Genomic DNA, 12,746 nt, shown 5'->3' on the forward strand with positions numbered 1-12,746 from the left:
GTCAAAAGGTGTTTGATGAATGGTAAGCAGTCAGGCTATACCATAGGTCAATAAACTTTTATTGGGAAGAAATGTCAAGAAACATTCTTTTTATGTTTTCTAATGAAGTTTTCTAATGAATGTTACACTGTGTTTTAAGTGCTTGAACCTTTGTCTTGCTGAGAGCCTGCCATTTGGCAGGTTGCCTTTCACCTGTAACACTTTAATCTTCCCAATCTTCCTCCACACGCAAGAACTAGCAATAGGGAGTTTGAACAGATTCTGGTGAAAATTGCATATGTTATGGAAAAAATATAGTGATCAGGTGTTTTACAGGAGAGGTCACTCATGTTGGAAACTGTTTCACTTGGCTGGATCCAGAAAACAATTTTCATGTCCCTTTCTCTCTCTCTCTCTCTGTCCTTCCCTCATCCTATCTCATTTTTCTCTGTTCTACAGAAAGAGCTATTGCTGCTGAAGGCAGTATATGCCATTACCTGTGCACCCCATAAAAATGTCTTCATGCATACTTTGTCAACAACCTTACTGCAACATTAAGTAATGTGACGAGCATTTGTCAATTCTTTTCTTTAGTTTTAGTCTCCATAAAGACAAAGCATGGAGTGCAATGGAGTGTTTGCTTTGAATAAAGGGGTTATAGTAAACCTTGAGGGAATGACGGAGGAGAAGGAAGGGGTTTTACCTTCAAGTGGATGTATTGCTAGGTATTTCTGATAAGGAAGGCCACATAGGTGAGACATAATTATACATGGCTGAGGAAATCAGTAGGTTAGACATAGTTCTTTGTTCCTAGAAGAGACCTTTTCATAGCCTGAGACCAGAAGATACTGCTTTTCATGTAGTACTCCTTTCAGGCAGAGAAATAAAACTGCCAGTTACATCCTTCAGCCCTTGGCATTAAGCACTCTTTCACATAGCATCACAACAGTGAGTGTTGAAGATGACAACCAAAACATGAAATTTTGTCTCAGATGCTGTGGAAGCCAGTGTAGAGAGCAGACCCCAGGTCTGATGTCCCTATTTGAGTTGCTAAGGAGACACAGTGAAACTTCTTCTGGTTATATTTTCTTTTATGCAGTAGACTTTACAGCCAGCTAGAGTACATTGCTCTAGTTCTGTTAAAAGATAATCAAAACACCCTAGTCATTGTCAACTAGGGTTTTTCACTTTCCCAGGCAACTGAAAAGAATAGAACACTCATCACTGACAGGGGATCCAGGAACTTTCCTTAAGCATCAGCTGTAAATCTGTGCAGTGTTAAAGGAGGTTACACCAACGGCACAGCTCTCCCTCTCTGCCCATCAGCAACGTCTGTATTGGTTGGTAGCAGCACCACAAGTTGTCATAAACATGTTAAGCAGTAAGAGTGGGAGTACCATAGTTTGTGCTGGGAGCAGGAAGGACTGTGTGTCATCTGTGAACTACTAGTACTCCTCACCATGTCATCAGCTCTGGAGTTGACAAGGATCTTGAAGTTTCCTTTTCATTGTACATAGTTCATCCTATAGAAAGCACAGAGCATTCTGACCCGTTCTTCAATCTCCCTCTCCAAAAGTAAAGATATTTTTATCTTGTAGCCAATCTATCAACTGCTACAGAACCACTTGAGATGGTTAGAATGGATATGTGTCACCTGCTTACTTACAGGAAGTGATGGTGCTTCTAAGACTGCTTTAGTTCCATCGCTGGGCTGGGTACTGATTATCCCAAGTTTTCAGTGTCAGCCTCCAATGAATTTACAGTTGGCTTGCTGGCCTGCCTCCACCATGAGATTTCTCAGGAATGTGTGTTTGAAACCAGGCATCATTTAGATAAATGCTTAGAATCTAGCACTGGCAGCTTGCTAGTGGTTGAACCAGTGTTGTGTGAAGGAAGAAGAGAAGATTCCTTATCTGAATGATTGATCACTTCTTTTGATCAGGGCTGGCGTAAGTAGTTTATGAATTTCTTTTCTAAATGTGGCAGGGTCTGGATAAGATTCACAAATCTTGAATTATGAGTCCTTCAGTCTGTCAGTTGCTTCTTTGTGACTGAAAGGACTGAATTCTGGGAAAACTTGCTGGTCTTTTGTTGGTGAGACAGATGAAATTAGTTCACACTGTTTTAAGAAGACTTTCTGATCAGGGACATGCTCAGGATAATAACCTTGGTGCTTGTTTCTGTTCCATAAAAATTACCTTATTGCCACAGACTGTTTTCATACTGACCACCATAAAAAATGGCCACAAACATCCTGTTGTTCAAAGGCACATCTGAAGTAGTCATCGCATGAACAAGGGTTTAGTGGTGAACTTGGCGGTGCTGGTCTTTCTCAACCCTAATGATACTATGATTTTTAAACCTTCTGTTAACACTTCCCACCATTCCAAATTTCACTATTTATTCCTTCACCATAATCTTAATGCAAGAAAGCCCAGTAAGAATAAGTCCATCCCTATCTGTGACTTTTTTTAAATGAAATGCTAATACTTTGAGTTTATCGTAGCTTGGGATTTTTTCCAAATATATGTATAATACATGTATTTTAATACATGTGTACAGTGACCGTTTTATAAGGCATTCTAATATTAATCTATCAAAAATATTTGAACAAGACAAGAAAAAGATTGAAATTATAAAAATGTAAATACTATTAAAGCTTATCATAGTTGAAAGGACAAATCCTCTGCTAATGAGAAATAATGGTCACTTTTTTTTTTTTTTTTTAATGGAGGCAATAAAGCCAGAGTGATTTGGCTGCAGGGGGCTGGGGACGGGGGGGGGAAGAGGGAGTCAGAGAAATCACCTGGATCCCCTTGCAGCATGGGAGTTATGTAAGGGAAAAATCTGTTCCTGCATTACATAAAAAATGGACGCGTGTGCATACGCACACACACAGAAGGAAAGAGGAGGAAGAAACTTTGCTCTGCTTCCCATATCCACTGGCATTCCCACAAGTTCAGGGTGTTATTAGGGAGGTGAGGAGAGCTGCTGAGGTGCACAAGATTGGATGACGTCTCAAGGGGATCTGGACTGGATTCCCCCCTTTGCCCTGGTATCTGTCTCTGACTCTCTCTCAGGGCCTTTGCATCAGGTAGCTCTTCAGCCTTTGGTAATGGGTCAAGGAGTTCATTGACACCAACGGACAATTCCATGCCTAGTTTTATCAGGAGACAAGCAAGTTCACCCAGGGCTGTCTGCAATATCAGCAGCTGCTGCTGCCCCCAGACAGGGCAGCAGAGGCCTCAGTGGAGGGTGCAGCCATGTCAGGCATCTGCCAAATCCCCGTGATGAGGCAACCAATGGTACAGCCTCAGGAGCACAGGTGAGGATGGGGGCCTTGGCTGGAGAAACAAGAAATACTTTAATTTTCACTTCATTCCCCAGGGGCAAGTTTCCAGAAGAAACCTCTGGTAATGATTAAAAGCAGCTCTTCTCCCATGGCGGATGTATTTCTGGGACAGAAAGAGGAAAGAAAAATCAACCTTTCCTCTTGCCTTGAGAGATGTCAGGAATGAACTAGCCTGTCAGGCAGGAGGAGATGCAGTTCACTTAAAAGGGACTTGTTTTTCTTAAGGCATCAGAAAGAGTTATAATGCTACCTACCATCAATTGGGGTAATTTTGCCCCATCCATTAGACCATGGTTCCTTCTTTGTCATTTACAAACTCTGCAATTTGTTGCAGCAGCTATACAGGAAGGAATAAGAGAGAAAAGAATTGCAGGGGAGGCAAGAGAGCATGCCAATGCTAACCCAAGCTTTCCCACAGCTCTCTAGCCCTTTCCTCACAGGACTGACTACCCAGTGTCCAAATGTGCAGTACAAGCACAGTGTCCCAAAGAAAGCAACTGTTCTCTGTCATTTTTCTTGCCTTAGGGTAAATGAAATTCTCCTGACACCCTCAGTTTTTTCTCTGCGTAGTTTGTGCTATTGGTGGACACATAGTGGTCAAATTTCGGTTTTACAATGGTTGCCTTAATTTAGTCACCTCCACTTCCCTTTGCTGGTGTGTGGCATGGGTGCTTGCACTGTTTGCTTTTCTTTCTCTTCTGAAGGTTTGGTAAAAGAAGGAGAAAGGATGTTTGGAAAGGCAGCATCTTTCACTGCAGAGAGTAATATCTCCCGTTGAGGGATCTGTGCCTCATCATCACAGCCACAAGAGGATTAGGACCTTCCGAGTATCAGCATTACTTTACTGACTCTAAAGAATAGCTGAACGCAGTTTGTCTTATATTCAGAAATTTTCCTCATAGTGGTTTAAATTTCAGTGTATGAAAAACACCAACACAGTATAGTCTTGGGATTTCATTACCAACATTTGCACCATTACTTAAATTAACAAGAGATGGGTCAAAACCAGATTGCTTTCTGTTTCAGATTCACTGTGTTTGACAGGAAAGGAGCTTGCAATAGCCCAGAGCTGTCAGGCATTTGGAGGAAATGCTAAGTGACTTTCAGAATGACAAATCCAAACTTCACAATGTTTACTTACCATTAGTGTCAGATTGCAGACTCTTGCATTAGTTTCCTCTCAACTGAAAACTTAATTTAAGAGCAAAAATGAATCAATAAAAAACAATGTCAGATACCAAATCAATACTGGGAATGTAGGAACAGACTGGAAATTGAGGTTGGCCCCACAGTGCAAGCAAAACATTTGAGAATTGTTTCTCAATATTACTTACCTGCTTAGAGCTGTATTCTGAACTCTGTTCTCATTAGAAGAGCTGGAGATATAATAAGACCTGTAAAGGGAATTTCCTTCAAATGATGCTTGGGACATCGTTAGCTTGAACTGTGGGAATTGCCAAGGTCAAAACTGGATCTTGGTGGGTAAGTGAGGTTTGAGTTTTATGTAATACAGTCTTACTGGCTTTTTTAAGTCCATGAACATGGAGATGTCTTCTCCCTCCTCTCCTATTATTTTCCCTTCTTTATACTATCATCAACAGATTTAATAGGTGCAAAATTTTTCTTTCTTTCTGTTTTCCAACTTTCTAGAAATTTTCCAATCTATACTTCCCTTTGCTTTATTATCCACATCAGTCAATGGTGTTAGTGACTTGCACATAGAATATTTTAACAAACTTTAGATAGTTGCTGAGAATTGTTATCCATAGGTCTCAAAATGCATTGCAAGGTAGGGGAGCATTCATAATTGCATTTTACAGTTAGCAAAGGGAACCTTAGAGGCTGGACACAGGCACAGATTTTTTTCTTCCCTGAAGTAATGTTTTGTGCCACTTTGGTCCTTATGTATTGTAAACTTCTTCCATAAACCCATACCGTGAACATAATGTTTTTCAGGCTTAAATAATCTTTTTCCCAGTGAGAGAAATTATGCACGTAGTTTATGGCTTCATATAGGCCAGGCCTTGTTTAAACAAGCATTCATGTTGGAGGATGCTAAAATTAAGGAGGTGCACCTTGAATGTTCAGGGGAAAGCAATGAGATCTCTCCAGAGTATTTCAGTGTCAAAGGGAGGAACACAAATCCCGTCTCCTGTTTTCATTTTCTATTTGATATATTACAGTTTATTTATAATTTACAGACAGCACAGTTTCTCTGTAGGAATTCTTCCAGTAAGTGTGGGGACAAATGAGTGTTAAACCATTTTACCAGACAGCAACGTATCAAGATGCGAGTGGGCAGTGCTTCTGCCTTGCTGTCAGATTGCTTTCCTAAATATGAGCTTATTGCACTCTGATGTTGTGTCACAGAGTACTCTCCTTCCTTAGAGAGAAGGGCTTTTATTTCTTAAGCCTGACTGCTTCTCTTGAGTAGAGAAAAAGTATTTATGGAGGATTTCCCCTGAATATGGGGGCCCTGTGTCTGCCTGTCTTCTCAGTTGAAAAATTTGTTTCACAAAGCAAATAATTGAGCTGAGAGAGCAAGCAGATGAGCTTCCTGAAGTTGGAACAGTTTTTTTGTCTTTTCCCATTCTTCACTCTGTCACCCGTCTCCAGTTCACAGTGACGAAAATACTCCTCCTTCCCTGTGCAGAAACGGTCTCATATTGCTCCAAAGCTATATATTTTTCCTTTTCTTTTTTGATGTTTGTCTATGTCTTTGAAATACTTCAGAGATATCCAAATAATTACTGTTAGGCAATGGTTTGAAGCTCAGTGAAATAGCTGGGGTTGTTCATAAAGTTAAAATAGTTTTACATGCTCAATCACTTTGCTGAGATATATCACATGAACTTCACTATAGACAAGGTACTGTAACACTTACGAAGGTTTTCATTATAGGAAAAACGTTATAACACTTAAGACATATATGTGTTTAATTTCAAAATGTCATAATAGGGATTTTTAGATAATAGGTCATCCTGGTTCCTTTTGAAGTTCTGTTCTTTATGTTACCCAGCATCATGTTTTCTTCCCACACTTAAAAACACCTCTCTGAAAGAAAATAGTAATGCTATTAACCATATTTAATAACACAGACAAAAATCTGTACGTACAAATGGCAATGGGTACTTGCACGTGCAAATGTACATTTTAATCCTGCAGTAGGAGGCATGAATAATATTGTAGGCATTAGAGGTGAGAGTCTGAAAGCTTGAACCTAATCAATCTACCTGAAACCAGAGGAAGGCAGAACATTTGAAATGGAAATTATTAAGAACCTGAGAGATGTTACGATGAGAACAAGACAATGTATTTCAGTAACTAGGTAGGACTATTTTGCTGTAAAACTGACTATCTGTAAATAAAACCATGAGAAAATTTTCAGGAAGGGATTTTAATATATTCTTAGGGATAATTTTCGAATGTATCAGTAATTAGTTAACTGCATCTTTGGGCAATTTTTAGTGGCTTTCTTAACCTTTTATTTTGCTATCAGACTTACAGGAGAAACTGATGCTCTCTTGCAAGAGAAAGCAAGACAACCACTAATCAGAATTTCTCCAGTCTTGATTTTAATACAGAACTCCAGTGTTCTTGTGCCAGCAGTTTTGTATTTAATACAATATATCAGGTTGCTCCCTGCAGTATTTTCACTTGTATTAAGTTCCTTCTTTTTTTCTACTCTTAAATAATTTCAAAAAATCCTCAGTCTTGCTTATGTAACACCTGAACCTGCAAGACTAGAAGATATGTATCTTTTTTAGTGCCATGTCTGCCTGTATATACACAAAGACTGATATTTGCCTTGGGCGTTTTTCTATTAAGATCATTCTCTGCATAGTTAATAGTTTTCATTTCTTCCTCTCTATGCACCATTATTTGTTATGATTTAATGAACTGTGGAAATCAGACAGTGTAATTTTTGTTAATTATTTCAATTTGTACATAAATTTTCCTTCGAAGAGTGACTGCCATTTTTCGCAGGTCCAATGGGAATGTATTAACCCCAAGTATAAAGTGAAGAAGAAGAATTACAAGAACTCAGGCATTGTCATCCTTAACCAGTGCAAGGTAAATATAAGTTTTACTCTTTTGCTCTTTCTGTACTAAGCTCTGAATGATATATTTTAATGTTGGTTGGAAACGTGGAAACAAAGTGGAAATGCCTGTAGGATAACAATGGAAACTGATCCCCTACAAAAAGTAAAAGCAAGGACTTGAATCTCAAAAGTAAGCTGACTGTCTCTAGTTCTCCTGTTTCATTTCTTTTGTCCTATCTCTGCTGTTGTGCAATGGAGAAGGCAGTACTAAACTCTTGCCCCTAAAGACTTGACAACTTTGTGTGTTTCCCTTTTAGTCCTTCTATCATATCTACAAAATTGCTCTTGTTCCTCCTTAATCAACATCAAAATTTCCACTGAATACCTACTGAAAAGAAGAACTTACTTTTACTTTTTATGTAAATTTTCCTTTCTTTAGAATTTTAATATTTTCTCTGTTTATACTTTTGTTTCTGTCTCAAACTGTATTTAACGATTTCTTCCTTTAACTTATTTTTCAGTTGGTCCCTCTCATCCTTCCAATTTATTGTTTTTTCAGGCAACTCTCTGGTGTTTTATCAGTACACAGCTAAGTTGAATATCTTGCTTTCTTGTCTGCAGATCCACAAGATGCATTCTTTCTTAGATTATATCATGGGAGGCTGCCAAATACAGTTTACAGTAAGTGTCTTACTTCTCTAATTTCTTTTAAAGAAACGGAATCCCCTTAGATACCACTTCATTACTTTCATGGAGAAACCATTCTTACATGCCAGTCCTTAGTAAGTTATTAAGGTCTTCTTGCACAATGTATTAAGGGTCAGTCTTCCTTCCCAGAATTAGTCGTCCATTAAAGCAAATTGTTTTCCCTCAAATGGTGCCGTACAGAAAATCACATGCAGAGAGACAGTCCAGCCAGGGGCCTCCCTCTGTCAGCTTGGGGTAAATGCTGGTGTTTCATCTCAGCTATGAAATCAGCTTACTTACCAGCAGTAAGATAGCTCTTCAGGGGGACACAGTAGTAATTTAGAGCAAATCAGAAGCTGTTGAGTTCAAGAAACAGGATTTGCAGAGCTCTTCAGAAACAGAAATACAATATTTTGCATTTCCACTTAATAATTTTGAGAAACATTTAATGCTGTGTGGGGTTTTTTTTAAATTATTTTTTAATTTTGAATATAGCAAATATAATTAATATATCAGTATTTCCCATAGCATAGAAATACAGATTGTGGCTGAGTTGCAGTCTGGTTTATGTGACTTCTAACTCATATCAGCTACAGGGCTAAAGTCTATTGCAGCAAGGTTATATTCTTCTTCAGGAGATCTTTCATTTTCCTGTAGCATCCTGCCTTGTTTCTGCTCCCACTAATCAAGTATCAGACACCGGATGCTCCTGAAATGTTCCATTTCACTTTTTCCAGACAAGTCTTCATTTTCCAAAAAGATTTGGAAAAAGAAAAAAAGACAGATTTTTTTATTATTATTTTTTCCCAACAGAAAGTTCCAGCAACAGCAGCAGGTATTGTACTGGATTGTCTTCTTGCTTACGGGTCAGCTTTTTGGGGTGTAAAACATGTACTTTGCCCCTACATATCACAGACTCATTGGATTACACTCAGAACTGAGGACTCTGGTTTTGAAGGAGATACCTACTGTAGTGGACAAAGATCTTTTAGTTGTCTTCTCTCAAGTAAAACATCCTGTGTAATTGCCTCCCTGCCTTACCCAGCTGCTTCTTCTTTTATCCCTACATGCCTGCAATGTGAATTTCTCCACCAAATCTGAAACTTGCCAGTCCATGGAAATCCCTTTAATTTGTCTTTCCTGGCAATTCCTCCCTAAAAATATGACTGGAAGATCTCAGTCATCAAATGTGTTCAAGGTCATTAGCAGAAAGACTTTTATGTCTTCAAGTTGTATTTGAAAGCCTTTTCTAATCAGAACACGTACTTAGGCACATGCAAAGATATAATATGCATTTCCCACAATTCTAGCTCAAGCCAGGAGCACTTCAACCATTAGAAAGTGTCTAGGGATTTACATATTGTTAAGTTACAACTGTGCTTTTCAAACTCTTTTTGATTCCTTCTAAATGTTTTCCAGTGGAAGAGCAAGTTCTTAGTGCACTGGAGGGTTGTGGCAATTTGCTTACCTTTTACGTGCTTGTCACAGGTTTCCTATTAGTAGGCTGTGAACCACAAGTTTAAAAGTGGTGGGGTAAATGGGATAAAGTGGATAGTATTGCTTCTACTATATTTTTCTGTATTTCATTTTACTGAAATGAAACAAAATAATTGGTAATAGGAAACTTAGGTAAACTCATCTGCAAGGGTGGGCAGTGAGGGCATAAAGGAAACATGAAAGGTTCATTATACTGTGAACCACAGAGATCCCTGCATTACTGTTGCTCTCAGTGGTAAATCCACCAGCTACAGTATTGTTGGAAACTTACCACTATCAATTTTCAAGTTATACAGACTCAGGGAAGCCACTGTGACATCTCTCTGCCTATAGATCTCTACATGCATAACCGAGTGGTTCTACCTAAAGATCATCACAAGCTGATTCTCTGCATATTTTCCTTCCTCCTGTGTCAGTCCTCATCATGATTGCACCAGTCAAAAATGACTGGTTGTGAGATCTGTTGCTGTTTCCAGAAATGTATCAGAGGCTCTCCCGTGGTCACTGAAGCAAAAGGGTGCAGCCTACAGGAGAGATATTCCATGCTCCCTTGCTTTCTGTACACATCATATAATCTCCTTTTCACATAGCCCTAATCTGATTAATTCAGACCACTGGAATAGAGGAGACCTATTCCTTTTACTTTCCCAGATTTCTTTTTTTTTCCTTTTTTTAGCCAGAATGGATCTGGGATTGTTTGAAACTCTCCTGGTACATGTATTGTTGTTGTCATTGTCTTAATATTAATGACATTTCTGTTGAGCTCATGCTGTGTGCAGGCAGCACGATACAACTGTGATTTGAAAGGGCCCTTACTGAGGGAGGGAAACTGGGATGCTAAGCACACATTTAAGAATAAAAAGCTGTAGTATGATGTACCTGGTAATTTAAGGCAATAATGAAAGCTTTGGTAACATCATGCTGTGTGTTCTTGGGATACTTTGTACATCTATTGTAGTTTGTAGTTAGCAAGAATGTCTCTGAAAAAAGAAAGTAAACTTTTCGTTTACTTTAAAACCAGTTATTAAGAAGCTTTCATCTATAGAGATCAATAGTGCTGATTCCAGTTCTCTATTTTTATGCCCTGCTTATTGCCAAACCCCTTATCTCTTATCAGACAGTGTTCCCTACTGCAGAAGAAATGTTCAGAAGCTGGCAGTGCAAATGGGACTGTAGTCAGAAGAGATTTTCATCACTTTGGGAAATACAGCAGAAAGGATGTGTAGCATGCATAAAAGGAACTGTAATAGAAAGATAGATTGGACAGATGCTCTCTCAGGCAGGTCAAGGTACTGGGCAAGCTGATTTGTTGCTGACAGATCTAGCAGGAGGTCCCAGCTATGTGGGATGTTTTCAGTGTAATGAAAATCACCCTTTTACAAGGCTGAGGGAAAAAAACCCAAACAGTTATGCTCTTATTTAGCAGTGGGAAGATGACTGGTACGTTGGAACTGATACATTAAAGATACACTGATAAAAATCAAATGTACGCACTGTAAGAAAGATTCCTATTTTGCTGTCCGAAAGATAAGTTCAGTTGTAAGATTAACGTAACTTCTGTGATATGCTAACTTATTTTACAAATCCTTATCTTATGAATTTACACAAGACCTTGGTACTCTTGGGTAACGCTAAAAGAGCAGAGCTCTGCATTGTTATTTTGGCACTGTGGCAAGTTACAGCAGCAGTTGTCTGTCTTATAAGTCCTCTCCTTGGGAGCCAGATTCGGAGTCAAATTCAAACACACTGCATCCAAGAATAAATATTCATAAATACTTCATTAGAGGAAATAAGGATTTTTTTTTTTTACTTATCAGCAGACCTCTACTTGCAATGACCATTTCCAAAAGGAAGCTTGTTCTAGGAAGTGTTTTTTCTTTCCTAAACACTAGCCACAGGCCTTTTTTGAAAGCCACTCCTGATTCTTACACTGTGCTCTTATTTCCATTTCCAAAGCATTTAGCCATGGCTAACAGCCATGAAGGAAGACTTGTCCAGTTTTGTTTGATGTATCACTCAAGTCTTGTTAATGTGTTTTAGCATTCTGAGATTATCAGTAAAAACCCATGCTTTTAACAATTTTACAGGAATACCCTTTGTTTCTTTTATCATACAATGACATTTGTTGCACCTTTTATAATCAAAATTAAGGTTGAATTAGTATTAGAGAAAATACACATATTTTTAAGAAAACATGCATACCTTGACTAAGATTTTTAACAAATAAGTATCCCAAAACTAAGCTAGTCCATACAAACATCCCTGGATTTACCTTGGGTTTCACAAACCACTGTTATTTCTTTCTTCCTCAATTATGTCCACGTAGTGTTTTAAGTTATGTACACTTACAAGTGAAGGCGTGAGAGGTTTCCCATTGATTTATTCAAGTTAAAGCAAGCTATCATTTTTGGAAAAAAATCCCTGTGGCAAACAAACTCAGTGCTTCAGTGAGTGAACAGTGAGTAGACAGCACTGGTGAAAGAGTAGTTTATTTGCAAGCCAAAAAGCTCATCTCTCCTGATTGAATGTGGTGAGGTGCTGGGGATTCATAGTTGATCAAGGCAACAAAGGGATTTCCAGGCTACCTAGAGGCCAGTTTCTTCAGAGATGATAGAGGTGAAAAGTCAGAAACTACTGGGGAAAAACCACGTTGGGTTGACCTACTATGATATTTCCTTTTTACTTTTTAGCTACAAAAAATAAGTTTCAGGAGGACTGTGTAATTTTTTCAAGGGAGCATGAAAACGTCATGTTTCATTTTCATTGTAGAGCTGCATAAAATAGTGTTCCCTGTTCTAAGCAGAGGCTGCAGCTGGGGAAGCTGCACATTTGCAAAGGCAAACTGGGCCTTCAGAGTTCTTTTTGCAGGCTTCAGCAAGACCCTTTCTTACCTTTCAGCTGCACTGTAAAACTGAAAACTGAACTCTGTGCCTTTGTCTATTGAATATTCAGGTGTAATGGGTTTTTTAGAGGAATAGGTTATTGGAAAAAAATCACAAGGCAGTTTTGTAAATTTACTCCCTCTATGAGACACTTTGGAATTCTTGTTGCTCATTTTAAGAATTCCTGTGAAGCAGCATCACAAATTCATCAGGGGACTTTCTGATCCATGACGGTCATATCACAGGAAAATGCATGCCAGAGTACATCTTCAGTGAGAAGTATAAAGAGCATTTTAAAAGGGAGAA

General features: G+C 38.6%; 1 protein-coding gene across 2 annotated transcripts in view; it reads left to right on the top strand.

Annotated features, from left to right (window-relative positions):
* The window catches only part of CPNE4 (copine 4), a 225,490-nt gene that overhangs the window by 172,475 nt on the left and 40,269 nt on the right, over positions 1–12,746 (top strand). For both annotated transcript variants that reach the window (XM_050315604.1, XM_050315595.1), the window contains 2 exons: positions 7,319–7,405; positions 7,996–8,055. In XM_050315604.1, the coding sequence (XP_050171561.1) occupies positions 7,319–7,405; positions 7,996–8,055 (147 nt within the window). The remainder of the gene's footprint in view (positions 1–7,318; positions 7,406–7,995; positions 8,056–12,746) is intronic.

This window comes from Myiozetetes cayanensis, unplaced genomic scaffold, assembly GCF_022539395.1.
Source record: "Myiozetetes cayanensis isolate MyiCay16 unplaced genomic scaffold, myiCay2020 scf1, whole genome shotgun sequence".
Classification (NCBI taxonomy): domain Eukaryota; kingdom Metazoa; phylum Chordata; class Aves; order Passeriformes; family Tyrannidae; genus Myiozetetes; species Myiozetetes cayanensis.